General features: G+C 40.3%; 2 protein-coding genes across 2 annotated transcripts; one reads left to right on the forward strand and one right to left on the reverse strand.

The window, feature by feature from the left end:
• Window positions 1-1487: 1487 nt before the first annotated feature.
• On the forward strand, window positions 1488-2920 carry LOC116637410 (protein SET-like). Its single transcript, XM_032412757.1, is given in 1 exon segment — window positions 1488-2920. A coding segment is annotated over 1 exon segment (888 nt). The 5' UTR covers window positions 1488-1534; the 3' UTR covers window positions 2423-2920.
• A 12421-nt stretch (window positions 2921-15341) lies between these two features.
• Window positions 15342-19610, reverse strand: TMEM155 (transmembrane protein 155). Its single transcript, XM_032412758.1, is given in 5 exon segments — window positions 15342-16195; window positions 16198-16217; window positions 17260-17417; window positions 18453-18517; window positions 19582-19610. Coding segments are annotated over 3 exon segments (300 nt in total). The 5' UTR covers window positions 17394-17417; window positions 18453-18517; window positions 19582-19610; the 3' UTR covers window positions 15342-16049.
• Window positions 19611-24124: the final 4514 nt, after the last annotated feature.

A 24124-nucleotide genomic window follows, 5' to 3' on the forward strand; every position in this document is an offset into this window, starting at 1 on the left:
GCCATCTCAGATTCTTCTTTCCAGGGAACCCAACCTACAGCCCCTTGAAACCCAGAAATCTTGACTGCTTCATCATACCTTAAAACTATACTGAGAAAACCAGTTGATTGGACAATGTACACCAAGCCTAGGTATGGGGCTTCTCTAAAACCTCTTAGTGGAAGAGGAAGAATACGGCAAAATTAGACTCTACATGCCCTTATTTATTCAAAAGTAAAATTTAAGAAAGAATTTTGCTGAAAATAATCAATGGTTACTGAGCTCCAGCAAAATTTGCTCTTGCATTAACTAATATATAATACAGATACGCTATATCTAGGACCAACTACCATTGTTCATGATAGGTAAAATCGCCTGATAAAGATTTCACTGGTACATCACACAGCCATTGTTAGGTTACAACAAACGACCCCAGGATCTCAGTGGCTAACAAAAGAGATTTGTTTCTCCCACATAAGGATATGCTGTGGCTCTGTCTCACATGATTTTCTCATCCCAGGATCCAGATGGAAGGACATGCCCCTAACTGGGGCATGTTGTTCTCATTGCAGAGGGAAAGAGCAGTGGGAAATGGTGGGATGGCTCTTAAAGCATTGTCTTGAATGAGGCACGTGTCACATTGGCCAAAGTAAGTTATGAGGCCAAGGTTGACAGATTCAACTCCTTCCCCAGGCAGGGCTTCTATAGGAATAAATCCACTTGGGGTTGGGGGCAGGGGGAGGCCGACAATGTTTTGAACAAATACAATTCACCACAACTGGTAACATGAAGGTCACAGAATCTGACATCTTTAATAAACATTTAACCTCCCTAAGTTAATCCTATACTGAAATCACATGAAGAGAAGTTCCTGTGTCAATCATGTCAACAAAACATTCCACAGCACCCTTCCTGCAGGCACATACTAATTCTAACATCTCAGAGATGTTAGATAACAAAGAATATATATGGGGAGGTAGGTGGGGAGTAAAAGAGACTTTAAAGAAAACAGCAAAGCAGCAATGTACTTCTAAATTCACCAAAATGTGTTTCTAGTCATCAGAGTCATTTCCACTCTGAGTTTGGCAAAAATTCAGGATGTCTGAAGATAAAGAATGGGCTTTTAAGCAAGATCCAATGAACTAACATTCTCCCTGGCTTCTTCTTATGTTTACCATTCTTCATCATCATCAACATCATTATTATTAATATTATTATAAATATTAATAGTATAATTTTTATTAGTTGTGCTTTTCTCCTCCCATTTGTGATAATCTTATATAGGAACAATTTTTAATTTGTTCTAAAAGACTTGGGACTGAGGGGCGCCTGGGTGGCTCAGTCGTTAAGCGTCTGCCTTCAGCTCAGGTCATGCGTCCAGGGTCCTGGGATTGAGTCCCTCATCGGGCTCTCTGCTCAGCGGGAAGCCTGCTTCTCCCTCTCCCACTCCCCCTGCTTGTGTTTTCTCTCTCGCTGTGTCTCTCTCTGTCAAATAAATAAAAAATCTTTAAAATAGAAGCAGGGCTTTTTCCAGACATGCCTCTCTCCTGGTTTCATGGAGTTTCCTCACAGCATGGCCCCCAAACGCCAGTCTTCACTCCCGCCTCAAATGAAGAAACCGAGACTACCTCCTGCCCCCAAGCCGCAGGAGACGTCGACATCTCAGCACTTGCCTAAGAGAGAAAAAGAACAGCAAGAAGCAATTGAACATATTGATGAAGTATAAAATGAAATAGACAGATTTAATGAACAAGCCAGTGAGGAGATTTTGAAAGTAGAACAGAAATATAACAAACTCCGCCAACCATTTTTTCAGAAGAGTTCGGAACTGATCGCCAAAATCCCCAATTTTTGGGTAACAACATTTGTCAACCATCCACAAGTGTCTGCACTGCTTGGGGAGGAGGATGAAGAGGTGCTGCATTATTTGACAAGAGTTGAAGTGACAGAATTTGAAGATATTAAATCAGGTTACAGAATAGATTTTTATTTTGATGAAAACCCTTACTTTGAAAATAAAGTTCTCTCCAAAGAATTTCATCTGAATGAGAGTGGTGATCCATCTTCAAAGTCCACCGAAATCAAATGGAAATCTGGAAAGGATTTGATGAAACGTTCAAGTCAAACACAGAATAAAGCCAGCAGGAAGAGACAGCATGAGGAACCAGAGAGCTTCTTCACCTGGTTTACTGATCATTCTGATGCAGGTGCAGATGAGTTAGGAGAGGTCATCAAAGATGATATTTGGCCAAATCCATTACAGTACTACTTGGTTCCTGATATGGATGATGAAGAAGGGGAAGGAGAAGAAGAAGATGATGATGATGATGAAGAAGAAGGATTAGAAGATATCGATGAAGAAGGAGATGAGGATGAAGGTGAAGAAGATGAAGATGATGATGAGGGGGAGGAAGGAGAGGAGGATGAAGGAGAAGATGACTAATGGAACACTGATGGATTCCAACCTTCCTTTTTTAATTTTCTTCAGTCCCTGGGAGCAAGTTGTAGTCTTTTTTTTTTTTTTTTTCTCCTCTTGTGCTCATTCGCCCTGTTTTTTGAAGTCTCTTTTCTCTCTCTTTATACCATGGTTCTCAACTTATTTTGGGGGGAAATACCTTGAGCAGAATACAGTGGGAAAAGAATCTCTACCCCTTTCTGTTCCAAATTCATTTTTATCCCTTCCTGTCTCAACAAAAACTTTATGGAATCAACACCACCGTGCTCTGTGGGAAAAAAGAAAAACCTTCTGCTCCCTTAGCTCTGCTGGAAGCTGGAGGGTGCTAGGCCCCTGTGTAGTAGTGCATAGAGTTCTAGCTTTTTTCCTCCTTTCTCTGTATATTGGGCTCAGAGATTACACTGTGTCTCTATGTGAATATGGACAGTTAGCATTTACCAACATGTACCTGTCTACTTTCTCTTGTTTAAAGAAAAGAAAAAAAAAAACTTTAAAAAATGGGGTTATAGAAGGACAGCAAAGGGTGGGTTTGAGATGTTTGGGTGGGTTAAGTGGGCATTTTGACAACATGGCTTCTCCTTTGGCATGTTTAATTGTGATGTTTAACGGACATCCTTGCAGTTTAAGATGACACTTTTAAAATAAAACTCTCTCCCTGGGTGGCTCAGTCGTTAAGCGTCTGCCTTCGGCTCAGGTCATGATCCCAGGGTCCTGGGATCGAGCCCCGCATCGGGCTCCCTGCTCTGCGGGAAGCCTGCTTCTTGTGTTCCCTCTCTTGTGTTCCCTCTCTCGCTGTATCTCTCTCTGTCAAATAAATAAATAAAATCTAAAAAAATAAAATAAAATAAAACTCTCTCCTAATGATGACTTGAGCCCTGCCACTCGATGGGAGAATCAGCAGAACCTGTAGGATCTTACTTGGAATTGACATTCTCTATTGTAATTTTGTTCCTGTTTATTTTTAAATTTTCTTTTTGTTTCACTGGAAAGGAAAGATGATGCTCAGTTTTAAACGTTAAAAGTGTACAAGTTGCTTTGTTACAATAAAACTAAATGTGTCCAAAAAAAATCTTTAAAATAAATAAATAAATAAATAAATAAAAGACATGGGACTGCTATATATATACATATATATGTAATTTAGTTATTTTTAAAACAAACAAAAAATCTTACAAAGTGGACAGTATTGAAATGAGAAACAAAATAATCTTACACAGTGAACAGTATTGAGATGAGGAAGTGAAAGAAAGTTGAATCATCAGAAAGGTTTAATTTAGGAAGGAGTCTGGGACTCATGAAAGTAAGAGTAAGTAATCCTGGGAATTGAAGAAAGGGCATTGCTGAAGGCCAAAAATTGAGCCCCGTTTTTGTAAGACCATACTCATTGGAAAAATAGCCAAAATATTAATAAAAATAGCCAAAAATATGAAAGGCCAAGATGCAGAATGAAAGAGAATTTCAGGAGCAAATAGAAATGAAACACCACAGAAGATAACCACGAGAAAATCCCAAGGGAGGCAAACATTGAAAAGCTCCCTCCTGGCACGTCTACTCCTTTCCTGCCCTTCCAGAAATTTTCGTACCAGTCTCCCAAAACTGACTGTGAGATAAGCATGCCGCATTTCCCAGCCACGGCCGTGTTACTTAATGTCGTTTTTGTAATTAAAAACACTGATATGTATTAAAATCCGCACAACTTGTGAAGTGAAACCTGAGACTTCAAAGGCATTGTTTTTCCCAAGGGGCCACTGTAGGTGAGTCCACAGTTCTTGGAAGACTTGTTTACTCTCTCCTCTGCCACTGGGAGCAAATGTGAGAAGCACCAGCCTAGGAAATGCTAAACTATGCATTTACGGGAAACCATTAGAACTAACAATAAGAACTGTAAATCTAAGAATGTTTGTGCTTAAGGGTGGGTGTGTGTTGAGTTCTAACATCTTCAAAACAATTCAATGCTCCTGATATAACTCACTTTCTGGTGTCTTGAAATAGTTAAAATGTGCTTCTACAAAAGAAGTTTGGCTTTGATTTAGACAGGCATTTTATCTACTAAAATCACATGCAAAACTGTTCGAGGTGGATTTACAGTCGCACTGAATTTGTTTTCTGAAGAGTTCTTTTTTTTTTAAGATTATTTATTTTTATTTGTTTGAGAGAGAGAGAGACAGACAGAGAGAGAGTTCTTTATAATCCCAATACTCCCATCTGGTGGCCATAAGAGCTCATGGGCCGAATAAAGTATTGAGATCAGGCTGGCAATGTGTTCCCCAAAATGGGGCTGCTGAGTCCTCTGGTCACAGCAAAGGACCCCGGGACCCAAAGCCAAGGGTGATTTAGGGACACCATATGCTGTGGGTGCAAAGTGTAAAGAAGAAAGGAGGTAAGGGGAAAATAACATGGCATAATAATGGCACCCTCCTCGGGGGTGTGTTGGAGACTGAGTAACACACCTGAGCACAGTGCCCGCTACGTGGTAAACACTTAACATTACAGACACTCGTATTATCATTCCCCCAAGATGAAGACACGTGGTGGGTGCCAGTGGAAATAGTCAAAAGACGACTCAAAGGCCCCCTTTTGAAGGGAACTGTGACTTTTGAGGGCAGATCTGAGGGGTAAGATGAAATCCTAAAGGCAGACTCCCCCTCCTAGCACAAAGGTTTCCCAGATAAAAATAGAGAGAGAGGCTAGGAATTTAATGAATGTGGGGAGAAGCTCACATCTGAGGTCTGAGCTCGCCTCTTGTTATACATTATAAATTCCTTCAGGAGAAAGGACTCCTTTAAGATTATACATATGGAAAAGGTTTCTATTATAATTCAGAATCTCTCTACATGAAATAAAATCTCTAGGTCTAATGAATATGAAAAACGCTGCAGTCCCTGCTGTCCTTGTTCTTCATCACAGAACGTGTGCTGGAGAGGGCACATGTGTGGAGACCCTGGGAGCATCTTCAGCTGCCTGGGTGGGCAGAAACCTCACAAACATAATGAGTGTATAACCCTTCAGACCCTCCTGAACATCAGAACTTTCACACTAGAAATATTTAGAGCCTAACCTTGCACCTCTCTGCTCCCTGACTACTCAGATACTCATTAGCTATGTGCCCATATATGTTTGGCTCTTGATTATATCCAAGTTAGATCAAAGTCTGCCGACATTGATCAAATCCTCTTAGTACTACTAACTTCTAATGGTTCATCAGGGCACACAGAACATAGGTGGAACTCTCCAAAATGTCTCTCTGTGCATTTTGAAGTTCTGGGCAGAAAGCTGAAGAACCCCAGGGCACAGGATGTGTTTTTATCTTGACTTCCAGGAAAAGGCCGTGACTTTGCAAGATAAAGAAGGATGTGAGAGGTGACCAGCCAGCTTCCTTTATGGGTAGGGATGAATTTAGATTTCTGGGCCAGTGGGCTCCTGCAGCGGCTGGAGTGTGTTTGCATGGGCTGGAAAGAACACATTTGGCAGGAAGGTACCAATCTGACATATGCAGGGCAGGAAAAATGCCCAGCTAAAACTGTACACCTCCAGAGAATACCAGGTATGACATGAGAAGAACAATAGCATGGGAGCGGACCGATAAGTCTTGGCAAAAAAACAAAGTGTCGAATTAGGGACAGTACCACAAACTCACATGTCTATATATAAATTAACAAAACATAGGTTATAAATCAAGTTAACCTGAAATTTTAGCAAAGGAAAATGAGTGCTGTATCAGACAAAAGAAGCTCTTGGGAGATGGAACAATTACCTAAAATAAAGTGTTGGAAGAAGTATACTTTGTCGAATTTAGAAAGACTAGCTAACATTTATTGAGCACTTAATATATGTGCTGCCAAAGCGAGCACAATTGAGCACTTAATATATGTCACATATGGTCACATATGCTCAAGGTATTTGGCAGTATTCAGACGGTAAACTGAAGCACAGAGAAGTGATGGACCGGGGATGTAAATGCAAGAGTCCGGCTCCGTTGTCTAAGGTTTTAAGCAACGTCTCTTTAACAGATTAGAGCTAGCCAATAGAAACTGAGAGAAATTCATAAATGATCGTTGCGAGACCATTTCAGTTGAAAGTAAAATGAGAAAGAAAAATGAAATTCTTACAAGATAGGTAAGCTGGCCCAATATCAGATATAATAATGCAGTTTAAGTCTGAGGAAAAACTGGCACAGAGGCAAACAGTGGAGCAATTGGTGATTTCAGCGATCAGAAAAGCTGGGATCCAAATGCCCTCCTTCCCTTGCTGGGGTTCTGAGAAGCCAAGCCTGGCAGAGGTGCTTTCACACCAGGGCTGCAAGGCATGCAGAGGAATCATGGGCAACGGGGTGGGAACTTTGATTTTGGAGGCAGGAAAATGGTCGTGTTTTCAAAAGGCAGGCAGAGTGAGTAGGGGTAAGGAGAGGATTCTGGAAATTATGAAGGAGGGCTTAATGTCAATCCACATCAAAATTCTATCTTTAAAAATATAGTTTGTAGGGGCGCCTGGGTGGCTCAGTGGGTTGAGCATCCGACTCTTGATTTCTTCTCAGGTCATGATCTCAGGGTCTTGGGATCAAGCCCCCTATCAGGCTCCGGACTCAGGGCAGAGTCTGCTTGAGATTCTCTCCCTCTCCCTTGCCCCCCCCCACTCTCTCTCTTTAAAAAAAAAAGAGAGAGAGGAGAAAAAAAAGAGAGAGAGAGGAAAAAATAGTTTGTAAAACACTTAGAAATTAAGCCATCTGAAAACCACTGAATCATATTTCGTATTTTGCATGGGTGGAGGTAATATTCTGGATGAAGGTTTCCAGTTCCTTCAACCCCAGCCTCTGTTGGCAAGAATCTGCTGTGCTGACCAGGTTAGAAAGTGTACCAGCCGTCTCAGCCTGCCGACTCGTGTTGGCAACGGGGCATCTGGAATCAGCTCTTCTGTCACCAACCAGACAGCCAGTGAGCCTGAGGTAAAACTCTGATTCACAACCTATTTCTACTCCTCACTGTGTTAGCCTAGACCATATGACTAGGTTTCTGCCTCAGTTTCTTTGCCTTGCTCTCTACTTCTGGCGAGTCGGGGAGGCTTACCCTTTGCTCTAATCCACGGGGCCCAGCTTCCTTTACTTCCAGCTGCTGACCTATTGTAAATGGACTGACTGCCAGATGTAAACGTTACCTATTGCACGTCTGCATTTCTCTATAAGAGATAGGAAAAGGGGAATTCCTGCTCGTATGCAGTTTAAATGTTAATAGATATGCCAAATTGCCCTCCGGTGTATCTCTTCAGATTCCAACTTCTACCTGAGTATATGAGAGGACTTATTTTAGCCACACCCATGCAAAACAGCACCACTTTTTAAGTGGAATATTATCAAATTGGACGGCTTCCAGAAGAAAGCAAACAGAATGGCAGAGCTTTATTCATAATTACCAAAACTTCGAAGCAACCAAGACGTCCTTTAATACATGAATGGATAAACAAACAAAATATAGTGTATCCATACATGGAAAATTATTTAGAACAAATAAAAATAAATAAGATTTTGTAATGATCAAAGAAAATAAATTTGAAGCAATATTCCCTTTACTTTTATGTTTCTGATTTCTATAACAAAAAATTTTACACAATACACATACCCAGAAATTCCACATCTAGGATTTTATCCTCTAGATATATGGACATATTGATTAAAGATTTATGTCAAAAAATTATGTAGTGTTGTTAGTAATAGCAAACACCGAGAAACAACTAGATATGTATTAAGAAAGAATTGGATAAGTAAATTATGCTTCCTTTACCCATGGAATACTATAGAGCAGTTAAAAACAGGCAGCCCTACATACAGAATATAAGTAAACTCTATGAGGGAAGGAATTATCTTTTTTGTTCACTAATATATCCCAAATAAGCAGGATTGTGAGGACGTCTGTGTGGCTCAGTCAGTTAAGCATCTGCCTTTGGCTCAGGTCATGATCTCAGACTCCTGGGATCAAGCCCCATTTTGGGATCCCTGCTCAGTGGTGAGTCTGCTTCTCCCTCTCCTTCTGACCCTCCTCCCCGCTTGTACTCTCTCTCTCTCTCTCAAATAAATAAATAACATCTTTAAAAAAAAAAAAAGTAGGATTGTGCCTGGTACATAGTGAGTGTTCAGTAAGTATTTTTAATGCAAGGTACAAAACAATGTGCAAATAGTGCGGCTTCATTCGTGTGAATAAAAAAGATATATATGTATGAATATATATTTCGTAAGTCTAGAAGTATACATAAGAATCTAGTAACCATAAAGAAGAAATGGAGACTGACTGGTAGTTAGGGAGGGAAGTGTGATTTAACCTCATTGTCTTCCTAATTATAAAAAAATAACGTTCTCCAAGGGAATAAAAATAAATATCAACAAAACATCCATAAGGAACTAAAGAATGCCCTAATAGGAAGAAAGGGCAAGATATGAATAGGCAACTCACAAAAGAAGAAAGAGAAATTATCAATGTTCAAACTAATAACAAAATGAATGCTAATAAAAGCAACAAATGATCACTTTTTTACCTAACAAAGTTGTAGAGTAAAAAGATCCTCAAAATGCAGAGTTGGCAGGGGTAGAGGGAAATGGGCACACTCCTTCACTGTTGATGACAGTATAAATTGGTATATCCTTTCTGGAGGGCAATTCAGCCCTCAACAATATGTAACAATGCACAATAAAGTTAGTTAGATACCTCCCTTACATTTAACACAAGCTATCCAACTGTCAGGAATCAAACAGATGCAAAGGTTGTTTTTACAAAGAGATTGAAAGCAGTGTAGCTTATATACATATATATTAACATGTTAAATATATATACTTGTTTACCAATAGAAGACTAGGTAAATAAATTTTAGTATGTATATTCAATGAAATACCATGCAGACATTTAAAATTATTTATCTATATACTTCTGGATTTGGAAAGCTACTCAAAACATATTGTTGAGAAAAAGAAAACAGGTCAGAAAAGAAAACAACAAACATTCACATGAAAAAATGAAAAAAAAAGAAGAGAAAAACATAGGAAAATTGTAACAAATATAATACTTAAAGGTTACACATTAGAAGTGTAATCATTTAAATTAGGAATAAGATAAAAGACAAGAATGTCCATTATCACCAGTAGTACTTAATGTTGTACTAGCTGTCCTGGTCATTGTTCTACGAAAAGAAATAAACTGCATAAATGCAGGTTGCAAATAAACAAAACTCATTATTTGTACAATATGATTGAACACCTAGGAAATCCGAGAAAATCACTGAAAAAATATATTATTACAATGAATAGAAGAGTTTAATAAGGATCCAGATATAAGATCAATGTATAAAAATAAATTGCTTTCTTTTAGGAGCAATAGCTACTAAACAACCCCTATATATCATCAACCAAAACTATAAAATGCTTAAACATAAACTTAAGCAGGAATATCCAAGATTGCCCATATGAAATAAACAATCTAAGCCATCACCAAAAGATACAAAAAAGATGTCAAGGGACACCTGGGTGGCTCAGTCAGTTAAGCGTCTGCCTTTGGCTCGCGTCATGATCCCAGGGTCCTGGGATGGAGCCCCACGTCGGGCTCCCTGCTCAGCCAAGAGCCTGCTTCTCCCTCTGCCTGCCGCTCCCCCTGCTTGTGCTCTCTCTCTCTCTGACAAATAAATAAATAAAATCTTTCAAAAAAAGATGTCAATTTTTCTCCAAGTTTAATGTAGAAATTTAATGCAATCCCAACCAAAATCCAAAGGAATTTTATTTAATGGAAATTGACAGATTGATTCTTAACTTCTCATGTGAAATGCACACACACACACACCCCCCAGAACAACAGCCAAGAAATGAGGAGACAATTGTTCTATTACAGTGTATAGTTACAGAAAGTAAACAGTATGTATATATAATTTTAAACTTCAGTATGATGAAATAAAAAACAAAATTAAACTGGTGCGGCCACTCTGGAAAACAATATGGAGGTTCCTCAAAAAGTTAAACATAGAACTACCCTGCGATCCAGGAATTGCCCTACTAGGTATTTACCCAAAGGATACAAAAATATTGATTTGAAGAGGTACATGAACCCCAATGTTTATAACAGCATTATCAACGATAGCGCACTTATGGAAAGAGCCCAAATGTCCTTGACTGATAAATGGATAAAGAAGTTGTCTCACATACACACACATACACACACACACACTGAAATATTACTCAGACATCAAACATAATGAAATCTTGCCAATTGGAATGATGTGGATGGAACTAGAGTATATTATGCTAAGCGAAATAAGTCAGAGAAAGACAAATACCATATGATTTCACTCATATGTGAAATTTAGAAAACAAAACAGATGAACATATGGGAAGGGAAAAGAAAAAGAAAGGAAAGGAAAGGAAAAGAGAGGTAGAGGGAGGGAGGGAGGGAGGAAAGTGAGGGAAAGAAAGAAAGAAGAAAGAAAGAAAGAAAGGAAGGAAGGAAGGAAGAAAGAAAGAAAGAAAGAAAGAAAGAAAGAAAGAAAGAAGAAAGAAAGAAAGAAAGAAAGAAAGAAAGAAAGAAAGAAAGAAAGAAAGAAAGAAAGAAAGAAAGAAAGAAAGAGGCAGCAAATCATAGGGGACTCTTACCCATAGGAAACTGAGGGTTGATGGAGGGAGGTGGGTAGGGGATGAGATAAATGGGTGATGGGTATTAAGGAGGGCACTCGCTGTGATGAGCACTGGCTGTTATATGGAAGTGATGAATTACTAAATTCTACTCCTGAAACCAATGTTACAATATATGTTAACTAATTAGAATTTAAATTAAAATTTGGAAAATAAATAAATAATAAACAAACAAAAGACAAAGTTAAAACGTACACAACTCATTAGGAGAAAACAGTTTCAACTTCCAACAAATGACTAATAATTGTATGTATATATTTACTGATTTTATATATATGGCCATCCAATAGATAGAGATATTCATTATATATCTGTACTATAGTCATTATATATCTGTACTATACATAAATTACTTATGAAAGGACAAGCAACCTATTAAAAATGGGTAAAGGATTTGAATAGGCACAAAGAGAAGAGGAAATGAAAATGGCCAATAAGGGGCACCTGGGTGGTTCAGTCATTTAAGTGTCTACCTTCAGCTCAGGTCATGATCTCTGGGTCCTGCAATGGAGCCCTGCTTCAGCTCCCTGCTCAGCAGGAAGTCTACTTCTCTCTGTCCCTCTGCCTCTGCCTCCCACTCGTGCTCACTCTCTCTCTCTCTCAAATAAATAAATAAAATCTATAAATAAATAAATAAATGGTCAATAAACATAAAATAAGAGCAACAGGGGTGCCTGGGTGGCTCAGTCGGTTAAGCGTCTGACTGTTGATTTCAGCTCAGGTTATCATCTTAGGGTCCTGAGATCAAGCCCCACGTTGGGCTCGTGCTGGGTGTGGAGTCTGCTTAAGATTTTCTCTCTCGCTCTCTCTCTACACCCCCACCCTTAAAAAAAAAGGGGGGGAGAGGAACAAACTGCCTCATAATTTTTCAAATCAAACCTGTAAGGTTTTATTGTATTTTTTTGTTCTTATAATGGCGATTTTTTAAAAGACCCATAATGTCAAATACTGTGGAGAAGTGGATAGATATATTCTGGTACATTTAGAATGGAGACTGAGATTTCCAAACCAGTTGACCCAGAAATCATACTTCTGTGAATACAATCTTAGAAAAATTTGCAACAAACTTAATGTTCATCAATAGCTCATCTGTTAAATAAATTGCTGAGGATTCTCTACAATTTAAAACAATAAAGATGACTTTATTTTCATTAAAACTTTTAAAACATATGTTCCAGTTACTATTGCTGTAACAAACTCTCCCAAAATTAGTGACTTAAAACTATTAGGATCCAGACAGGGTGCAGTGAGAACGGTTGGTGTCTACTCCATAAAGCTGAGGGCCTCAACTGGGAGGACTCAACCCCTGGGAGTTACTCATTAGCTGGGGCTCTGCACTCGAGGACCTACACAGGGCCTCTCTGCCTGGGCTTCTTCAGAGAATGATGGTGGCCTCAGGATAATTCAATCTTACATGGTAAATCAAGGCTCCAAAAGTAGGTATTCCATCAAACAATGGGGAAACTGCACTGTTTTTCTGACCTAGCTTCATAAGTCAGACAGTGTCATTTCTGCACCTTTCTGTTGTCACAAGCCTGCCCAAATTCAAGGAGAGGGGATATAGACTCTCCCACTCAATGTCAAATCATACTGCAAAAGCATGTGAAATGGGAGACGTTGTTCTGGCCATCTTTTGGAAAATACAACCTGCCACAACATACTAGAGAAGCAGGCAAATTGCAGAATATCTATAGTCTGATGTCATCTATATTTAAAAAAAAAAAAAAAAAAAAACCTTCTGTGTATCTGCATGCAAATGTGAATGTAACTGGATAACTATGCATGGGAAATACACAGAAAATCATTTCAAAAGATATACTTCAAACTGTTAACAACCGTTAGCTCCCAGGAGGGAGTGAGCCGACATAGCTGGAGATGGAGGAGACCATTCACGTTTCCTCTAATGGGTCAAGACTCTGCAGTGAGTTCCAAGTTGAGATGCGTAAAGGACAAGAAGTAGTGTATCTGGAAAAACTGCATGCAGGTAAAAATGGGGCAGGAGAAGTAATTTGGTGCCAATCAAATGATCCTAGCTAAATTTCTAAAAAGCATGATCAGATATCCAAACATTCAAATATCAGATTACCACTGAGGTGAGGGGAAAACATCAAAACGGATGTCCTAATACTTGAGCCAGGCAGTTCAATCTGTGGTTAATTCTACATTAGTAACAAAGATGGGACATTAGCAACACATGAACTTCTGTGCTTTGTTTTTTGTATCACTTAGCTTTCCTACAAAAAAGTACCTTTTATAAAGTACAATTTGCTCTCAACTGTAGTAACAGAAATATAAGATATTTCCCAGTTATCTAGATATGTAGAAACACAAGGACCCACGTTTTCACCAAGTGCTACCTTAAATCCAGATTCAGATTGTGGGTGGAACTAGAATTGAGAATAAAAGAAGCATGGTATTGGGGTAGGGTTGACCTTATTGAATTTGACCATTTTCAACTGAAATTACTGAAGCCTCTTTCTGTGTGTAGATGCAGACTTTAGTAGTTTATTATAAAAGTTCAGATTCAATAACATTTTGTAGTGAATACCAAGACTTACTATAAAACTACAGGAATCAAGACAGTGTTATAATGGATGAGAATGGCCCTATGGAACTGAATAGAGAGCCCAGAAATTGTCCAACACTTATATGGTCATTTTATTTTTGAAGAGGATGCCAAAGCAGTTTAACGGAGAGGGAAAAGTCTTTTCAACAAATGGGTAGAAAACTTTATATATATAGGGGGAAAATAGAACCTTAATCCTTACCTCATACCTCACACAAAAATTAATTTAAGATGCATAACAGACATAGTAAAAGTTAAAACTATAAAGCTTCTAGTATAGAAAAAAAGTACAGGAGAATATTTTTGTGACCTATAGGATAGGCAAGAGTCTCTTAGAGAAGACACAAAAAGCAATAAACATAAAAAAAAAAGTGGATAAATCTAACTTCAAAATTTAAAATACCCCTATTAAAGACATTGCTAAGAAAATGAATAGGCTAGCCACAAACTAGAAGAAAATTGCTGTAAAGCATATATGTCATAGATCAATCGTGTCTAGAATATATCAAGAATTCCTATAACTCAATAACAAAAGACAAATAACCCCAGACAGGGCACTATAGAGAAACAAGATCCAAGTGATGTTCAAGACAGAAAAACAACCAGACGAGGAAAAATTAACCCAATACAATTACCACCCTCATATTTTACCCAAACTCTGAATATGATGAAAATATTATTTAATATTTTTAAAACATAGCATTAATTGACATACAGACATGCCCATGAAAAAATCTGATATAAAAATAAATATTTCCAGGTACCTGGGTGGCTCAGTTGGTTAAGTGTCTGCCTTTGGCTCAGGTCATGAACCCAGGGTCCTGAGATCGAGTCCCACATAGGGCTCTCTGCTCAGCGGAGAGTGTGCTTCTCCCTCTCCCTCTGCCCCTCCCCCCTGCTCCTGCTCTCTCTTGCTCTCTCTCTCTCAAATAAATAAAATCTTTAAAAATAAATAAATAAATAATAAATATTCCCTTCTATCCATTAACCTTGTCCTAATTAACTCTTTAAAAATTATGGGTAAGAATAATTCACACACAAAAAAAACTGAGTTACATATAATTATTTTATTTCACAGCCTTTTAAAAAATATAAACCACTAAGTATTTTGAAAAACACACATTGAATAATCACTTAGCAGCCACAATATTACAAAAATAAACCAGAACGAATTGCACAACAGAACAAAATTATTCCTGCTGACTCACTCTGGCTAGGAACGCATAATGTTCACTAGGAATGGTAAGTGGACCAGCACCACCACCATTTCTCCACCATCAATTATCACAAACATCAATCACAGGACCCATTCCCAGGGGATCATTCCATTTATACAGAAATCCATACAATGTATAGATGTCAAGTTAACATCTTGACTTTAGTTCTAGGATACTATTTTTCCTTTTCTCTGGGACACAAGTTCAATGGCAAGGTGGAATAGTGAAGACGATGGAACACCAAGCACATGACTGGCTCAAACCCCTCCCAGGTAGTTGGAAAACACAAGAAAAAGAAAGTTGTATACTGTGCTGTACAATACAACAGCCACTAGCCACATATGGCTATTTACATTTTAATTATTTAAAATTAAATAAAATTAAAATTTACTTCCTCATTCACACTAGCCACATTTCAAGTGTTCACTAGTCACACATGGCTAGTGGCTACCATATTGGACAGTGCAAATATAGAACATTTCTGTCATCACAGAAAGTTCTTTTGGACAGCCCTGGATGTGGGAAGTGTTTCTTCTTCCTTTGCTTAGGCAGGATGTAGGCTGATTATGGAAGCAGCTTTGAGAAGCAAGTCTTCTCCCAGGATATTCCTAGATGGGTGGTAGAGTCACAGAAGGGAGTCAAGTAGCCTTTCTTTACATAGATTACTTTTTCCTATGTATGAAAGGGATGATCCCTTTCTGGGGATCAAACAAACTAGACTCCACCAAAAATCTGTAAGGAAAATTAGCGATACATGAAGCAGATGGGAAAGCAGCAAGGTACAGCCTTCTTTATCCTGTTCCAAACTTCCATAGCCTATGTCCTCCAAGGAAGTGTAAGGTTCCCAGGGTCCTCTTCTAGAAAATCCTGATGTCGGGCAAGCATATCGGCTGACTGCAAAAGCCAGTTCTGGCAGGTGTTTCAAGAAAAAACCTAGGATGTCTTCACTTTGCTCACTCTCTGGGCAGAGCAGTGTTGCTTGGAGTACTATTAGTTGTGAAGGAGTTACAGTTTTGATCTGTTTCAATCATTATGCTCCTTGACAACTGTATTTTGTAACCAGGGCACAGACTGCTAGTTTGTTCCCCAAAGATCCACCATCATCTTTTTTCCTTAGATTTCCTCAGATTTTTTTGTTGAAGGCAATCATCTGTCCAGCTACAAAAACTACATTTCTCATGCAACCTCGCAGATATGACACAGTCTGGCCAATGAGATGTAAGTAAAAGTTGCTGGGCTTCTGAGAAAGCTCTTTAAAAGGAAGCAGAATCAAAATGGTGTGCCCTGTTTTCCCTTTCAGCTTCCTTCATCTTCTTGGGGGAGCTGCAGCAACCATCTTGGAACCTAAGGGAAAAGCCAAGGAAACCTCAGGGGCTACCTTGACCCTGACATCTGTGAGCTGCTGAACGAACACCAGCAATAATTTACCCCTAACCTCCTAGTCACATGAGAACGAAACAAAACCCCTACTTTGTTTAAGCTACTGTTCGGTCCAGTAACTTCCTACTCTATTTCTGAGGTAGCCATCCGTCTTGATTCCCAATAGGAAAGCAAGATTTCCATCTTACTGTAAAAACACTTGCCTGAAGAATCATATATATTCAATAAAGTTCAAGTAACTTCATAGAGTCATACTAATAAAACAAAAGTATAAAAATTTTAACTTCAACCTACCCATGTCTACACAGTGCAACAGTGGAAGAAATGATTAGGTTTATTACATAAAATAGCTGCTATTAAGGAAAACAAGAGGATTTTTAGCTTACTTCATCAGGAAGTTTTTTCTGAACACCTATTATGTTCTGACTATTGTTCTAAGCACAGGTCTGCCCTGATTGCCCACATTCCTATGGAGTAAGATGCTAACTACTCAGATAATTAATCAGATCACTATTTAATCTATAATCTTATTTTGTGTGGACAAAGTAAGAAATGTAGTGTTGAGAATTGATTTCACTGATTCAACCCCCCCGCCAAATTAACTTCAAAGATCTGCAACTCAGTTTTTAGCTTTCCCTTGTACGTGACACAGACACCTGACAGTGATTTCCTAATGATACCAGAGTTTTAATTGTGGTTTTAGCTTAAATAAGCACACCTACCTCAAAGTAGCTATAAAAATTAAAACCAAAGTACAGTACTCTGTACATATTTTCTATGTACTGTATTAGTACCACTAGCATTCTAAAAGTCCCTAGATTAGTAGGTATGAGTTAGAAAAAGTAAACATTTCCCACTATCCTAAATGGTTTAACTATTTACAATGTTAAAATGCTGGGCCATTAAAAAAAAATTAACTCTTTCGCACTTATTTTGAAACTATAAACAGAATTGGAAATATAAAATGTCAAGCTATAAATGGGGTTATTGCATCTATTTTACTCACCTCGTTCCAAGTTTCCACCCCTGCGAATGAACCAAAAACAAATCCTGGCACCTTGTCGTTCCCAGAAAAGCCAGTACATGGCACACTCTGGGTAAATTTTATCTCTTTTTCTGTGGAACTGCACCAGATGGCATCAGTCCTGCATCTACAGCTGTGCCCTAAAATTGAAGTTCAGACATAGGAATCTACTTTATTAGACATTTCAGATTTTGCAGGTGTGAGTGTGATGTTGTTCTCATTCAACTGAAAATGGTTCTCTTTCCAAGTGGAACTGCTGATTCATTGCACTTACAGGTTTGGAAATCAGCGACACAATCAAGATTATCCTAATAAGATTTGAAGTCATTTCAAACAACTGAAATTTAGAGACAACATGAAATAAGAACACTTGAAATAAAATACTAATATTTCCTAATAATTGAATTATGGCCTATTTCCTCATGACGTAAGAAATTCAACTAGGCTTCTAGCATCGCTGAAGAATCACTAAAAACCTTTTATTGAAAATAGAACATAAGAATCTTCTATAATCAAATTATATGATGAGCAGTTATTTTAAACGTTCCTGACTTTTCAAATATTTTCATGTCTAGCCCACATGCATACCATCTTCAAAAATAGACTTGGTTTAGTGATAGTCAGGATCAGAATGTGGTCAGTGGATAGAACAGCCCACATGCACAAACTGGGAACCTAGACCCTGGTGGGTGTCAAAGCGTTAGATCAAGAATATACCAATAGCAAAAAAAAAAAAAAAAAAAAAAAGTGAGTTCAAAAGTAGTTCTTATTTGGGAGACTGGTCTTTGTTGAGTTTTGGAAAAATGATGATTGAATAAACAATAGAAAAAGGCAGCTCATATATGGGGTGTCCCAGTTTCAAAAGCAGAGTGTCTAACCAAGCAAGGGCAAGGCAGGAGATCAACAGCAGCAAGTTCTGAGAGCAAATGTGAGGGACCTTAATTTCCAGAGTTTAGGGCCAAGTTCCAAGCAGAGATTAAATAACAGGAATAAATATTCATTTTTTTGGCCTAGACAAATGGGAACTTAGTAACTAATAATTAGATTACAAGGAGGTTATAAAATGGCACTGGGCACAAGATAGAAAAGTAACCACCCTTTCACAGGGAGCAGAGTCAGTAGAACCACCCAGAGCTTGGCTTCATATGGGGACGGGACAGCAGCAAACTACTCACCCTGAGTTCTCTAGTCTCCTCTCTAGAAGAGTCAGGAGGGTTTAAACCTCTGGACACCAGGGGCACTGCTGGGAAGATTAAAGGATTACAAACTCAAGAAGTCACGGAGGTGTTTAAAATAATTTACCTTCTGGTTATTTATAAAGTATGAAGTGATTGTTTTCTACCCTTGTAAAAAAATAATGGCTAATTAACTACTCCCCCCACTCATCTTCAATGTCCATATTAACCATACAACCCGATAACTAAATGCTACTGCAGGGGTGTCAATCAATTACAGAACTATTGCTCAAAATACAAGATAGAGTCACTGCAGTTGATTCTGGGATTCAAACTGGAAATTCAAAACAAGTCGTACCATAGCTCTGATAAAGAGAAGTATAGATAGATAAATAGAGATATAGAATTACATATATTTATATAAAGAGAATTATATGTGTATTTCTATATGTAGAGAGAGAAATATATATACACACACAGTTATACTTCATTTAAAACAGGGCTGTTCTAGAAAAGTGAAATAGAAATGTGGGAAATTATCTGAATGTCTCAGCCAAAAAAATTTTCCCATTTACCTATATGAGAGTATTTTTTCCTTCCCTAGAATTATCAAAATAATTGTCTTCCACATCACTTTCGTATTATCCACTTAGGCAAAACTTAGTATTTCTTGTTTTTATCCTCTCTATGTGGTCCTTGTACCTAAAATTAATAAATATTTTCAATATTCAGTCATGACATGGACAGCTCATCCCACCTTAATGTGACTGAACCCAAATCTTCCCTTACTGAAGACAAGTATATCTGCATTCCGTATTTCAACTCCAAGGCCCCCTGCACTGTTTTCCAGAAGAGCAAAATGATTATTACGATTGTAAACACTCCTCACATCCCATTCTAATATCTAGGCTCCTCTGCATAGACACTGCTTCTTGCACTTAGTTAGAAATCAGTTCGGCTCCTCCAGTTCTAGTAGAAAGCTCATCGGTTCTAAGATCCTAGGTCCTAGGATCCTAGGATCCTAAGATCCGTTTCCTCGATCCTAACCTCTCACTTTTTTAGGCTCTGGGTCTTCAGAAGTTCAGCTACAACCAGGGACAAAGTGAAATCAAGGGTGGTCCCCGCTTACCATTTGCAGCGAAGGTCCGTTTCGGGTTGTCCCGGTCCTCTCCGTGCAGGGCTGCCCCTTACCAGCTGTAACTGCAGTGGTGGTCTTCAGCGAACCAACCCAGGGCAACAGCTCGGTTCCAGAACTCGAGACGACATAAATCGAGGAAAAAGCATCTGGAAGATGAAACTGTTATTCCCCCAAACTGACAGTGCCTGGAGGGAGCTTAGGGCACATTAATAAGAAGTTTAATGCTGCCCGCCAATCTTCTGGCAAATGGTCTAGTCACGTAACCTGAAACGACAGCCTTGCTCCTCTTTTTCCTGTTGCCCTACAACGTGTGAACAGTATACCTCTTTTCATCACCCCCAAGGCATCTCCCAAATGACTCGCTAACGCTCACCCTCCCGCCGTTTGAGATTCTAAACCCACCTGGTGTGGCAACTCAGCAGGCATCAATGGGGTCGGTGGCAAGAAGAGGAGTAGGGATTAAGGGGAAGAAGGGCCACTGCATCCTCTCTGGCACGGTCAGATGAACCCCATTTAGCGTCTGCCAAAGCGCAAAGATATTTAAAGCAGTATTTGGCATACTGTTTCCTCCTGCTTCCTGTCCCAAAGCCCACACTTTCTCAGTAATTTGGACATTAAGGTTGACATTCGATTTGGGATATCAAATTTGGTTTGGAAGTGGTTGGATTGAATTATCTGAATGATTTAGTTTTCCATCCTTTCCTCACAAGCTAAAATGCAGTGGGGCTGGGAAGAAGAGCTTGCAGGTGCCCAAAGCCATTCCGGCTCCAACCGCTGAACATCTCTCTTTCTCCATCTCTCGACCCCGGAAAAGCTGAGGGTCCGTCCCCAAGAGCACAGCGCCAGCCCAGACCCCATACACCCGCCGCGCCTGGCAACCGAGCGTGCTTCGAGCCCAGAACCACCCCGAGGGGGGGAGAAACTCACCCCTCCGCAGACCCCTTCCACACCCGAACGAACCTGCCAACGCTACAACCGAGCCTGGCACTGGAACCTGGGCGGCCACGCGCACAGGGAATCGAGGTTGAGACCCAGCCCGGCACCCGCGCAGCTCCGTGCCCTCCCGCTAGTGCCCGCGCCTTACGGGTCACACCGCTTGCTCGCGGGAGAAACCCCAAGGCTCCCGGTGCACGGAGAGACGCCCGGGCTGGAGCGCCCCGGCCGTGCTGGCCACAGAGTTCTTCAGCTGCTTGATGACCACGAAGAGCAGGAGGAAAAGTAAGAAGAGCAGGAAGAAGAAGAGCGCCAGGTAGAGCAGAAAGTTGAGCTCCCACTCCATGCTGGAGGCGCCGGCGCTCGGTGGCAGTGCGCGCTGGGCGCGGGTAGCGGCCGCGGGGCAAGGCTTGCAGCCCGCTCTCCCACCTCCGGGTCTCCTCCGCCCGCGTACGGGCGCCCCACGTTGGGCGCCTACTCCGCGGTCCGTGCTCGGCCTCCCCCAGCTCGGAGGAAAAGCGCCAAGGAGCTGGTTAATCCCAGCTCCGCCTCTCCCAGCAGGCACAAGAGCCTCCCGCTTCGCTGAGATCCTCTCCTGCGCTCTTGGGGACGTGAGCGGATTTTTCTAGGAGCGAATTTTGCGGGCGGGGACACCAGGAGAAGGGGTCATGGCTCAGTCCCCCAAGGGGTGTTGGGGCTGGTGTTTGGCAAATGATCTTAAGATCTCCACCCCCAACATCCAATGGGTCCCTAGCCCCCTCCCTTCCTAATTAATTTCTTTCATTATTTTCCCCTGTCCTGGTTTTCCCAAAGGGGAAAGATGCCATGGCCCAGAAACCCAAAAGAATGAAAGATAGCAGTGAAGGTGGGGTCTAGAGGGCTGAGGTGACTTCACCAAAGTGAATTCCAGTTCAAGCTGCCTTGCTCTCCAGAGTTGCAGAGGCACTCAGTACAGAGTGCTCTTTTCCATGGACAACAGCTCATTTAGGAAAGCATTAAGAACAAAACACATTTCAAAAGTTATATTGTACAAAGCTTCAGAACCTTGACTTGAAACTGAATTTCCTTGGTGGAAAGCAAAAATAAAACAACAATAAACAATTACTCGAAATGCTCCCTTAAGTCCCTAACACCTCTCTGTATTTAAGATCACCCATAGCCTATACGGTGCAGCTTGTAAAGAAATCCAGTTTATCGACTGCTGTGTAACAAACTGCCCAAAACTTAGTGGCTTAAGACAACACAAACCTTAGTTCTCTCTCATGGTTTGAGACACTCTCACAGAGTCAAGAGTTTGGTAGCACTTAACTCGGTGATTCTGGCCTGGGGTTTCTCATGAGGTTACAATTGGATGTCAGGCAAGGCCACAGTCACCTGAAGGTTTGAATGAAACTAGAGAATCCAGTTCCAGGGTGGCTCACTTAGATGGCTGACAAGTGGTGCTGGCTGTTGCTGGGAGGCCTCAGCTCTTTGCCTGGTGGGCTGCTTATGTGTCCTTACAACACTGTGCTGGCTTCCCCCAGAGCCAGTGACCCAAGAGAACATGACAGAAAGTGCAGCGCTCTTCACAGCTAGTGTAAGAAGTGGTATGCTATCACTTCTGCGATGTCCTGTCAGTCCCACACAGAGCCTTACTCAGTGAAGGAGTCCAAGGACATGAACACCAGGAGTAACGACGGCCGGGGGCCATCTTGGAGTCTGGCCATCAAAGCTGCTAATGCAACATACTGTCATTGTCCATTCTGTTGGCCTCCAAATTCATTTCATTGTTTATTTGTGAAGAGATGGGAGGGGCCCCCTGGGCTGAATTCCAGGAATAAATAAATGCTGACATACATATCCCAGATTATTTACTGGTCTGCCCATAATAAATAGCTGTTCCAGGGATGGCAAGGGGTTCAAAGAAACAGGATGGTGTGGAAAAAGCTGGGAACTGGAAGTCTCAAGGACCCAAATCTAGTTTCCACTCCACTGGTCAGTGGTCACTTCGGTTCTCTGACTCAGTTCCCTCACCTATAATATACCTTGCATACCTTTTCCCTGGGTTTGTTGTGAGGATCAAAAATGAATGCAATGTTGAATAAGAATGTGTTTTGTTAGATAAATGTCAGATACTATTATCAATCTGTTACTGAGGATCCCCAATGTACAAAAATGTACTGTATAAAATGTGCAGGTCCCAGGTCTCTCACCAAGCACTGTACTGTGTAAGATCTCTCTCTCAATAACATTATTGATCCATCCTCTAGCCAGTAGTGTGCTGACTCACAACATTTTTTTGAAAACTTTTGCAAGGCATTTGCTAAAATACAGCTATTATGAAAAATTAAATGGTGTAAGCTTACAACTAAATAATGTTAACAACAAAGGTAATAAATACTCAAAACTCATTACTTCCACATTATTTTACTATATTTCACTATTATCTATGCACCTGAGGTTATGTACATCTGTTGTAACTATATGGTTACATATTATATAATAGTATATTGCTCTACCTCTCTTCTCAACTGTGTTCAGATGTCATGTGGGTAGCCAGGAATTGGCCACGGTAGGAGCCTTTGCCCTTGGAAATGTACGAACGCTACAAATCAGGGCCAGAGTCATTTGTTAAACACTTAACCACCACACCATGGCTCATGGAGCTACTGAGGAAAATTTGAAGTCTTATATAAGTAAAGCAGAGATTTGTGGGTTTTTTTTTTTTTTTTTTTACTACAGAGAAACACCACATGTTCCTACTGGTAGAATTCTCCATTTTATCTAATCTTGACAGGAGGACAGATTCCAGTGAGTGCTTTCCACTGCCACCTCCTGCTATGGAAACCAAGAGGTTCAAATACATCTTTTACCCACTCCTGATACAGTGCAGGAAGAAGGGCAGGAAGAGCCATGCCAGAAACTCGGCCAAATATCCTTGCTTCCCAAGACTCTGAAGCTTGGGAGCGGACAGAACAGGAGGAGATGTTTGGAGGTCAGATGCATTCTGGGTAGCAGAGGAGCTCTGAAAGCCAGACCAGTCCCAGGAGTGACCTGGGTTTGGCTCTTGTTGCCTGCCTCTCAAGGCATCCTTGATTCCTGCCCTTTCCCCAGATGTGGCTCTCCTGCCTCTCTTCCATTCTGTGAGCTTCCACTGGTTTTCTAGTACATCTCCTTATTGTAGCAAGGAATGGTGGTTAGTGCTATCTTGCAGATGCAAATATTGACTGAGAAAGCATTACCTACACACTCTGCATATATTATGCACTCATAATCAATAAAGTGTTTGGTAGAAAAGACATATGCCATTTGGCACATTGGCATCCAGATATCCAAGTTATTAAAGGATGGAGATTAAAACACAGAGAGGTTAAGTGACCTGCTTAAAGCCACACAGCTAACAAGTGGCAAAATTGGGATGTGAACCCAGGGAGTTTGGCTCCAAAGCCTTCACGCTCAACCCCTATGATGCACTGCCTCACAGGGGAAAGTACCTCTTTCTTGTGTATGACCATCAAATTAATGACCATATTTTTTTCTTTTGAGTGTCAAACTTAAGGAAAATAAATTTCAAGAAACCCATACCTTCTGCTTACTTACATCCCGGGTCCTTCCTTTGAAA

This window comes from Phoca vitulina, unplaced genomic scaffold, assembly GCF_004348235.1.
Source record: "Phoca vitulina isolate PV1807 unplaced genomic scaffold, GSC_HSeal_1.0 scaffold14, whole genome shotgun sequence".
Classification (NCBI taxonomy): Eukaryota; Metazoa; Chordata; class Mammalia; order Carnivora; family Phocidae; genus Phoca; species Phoca vitulina.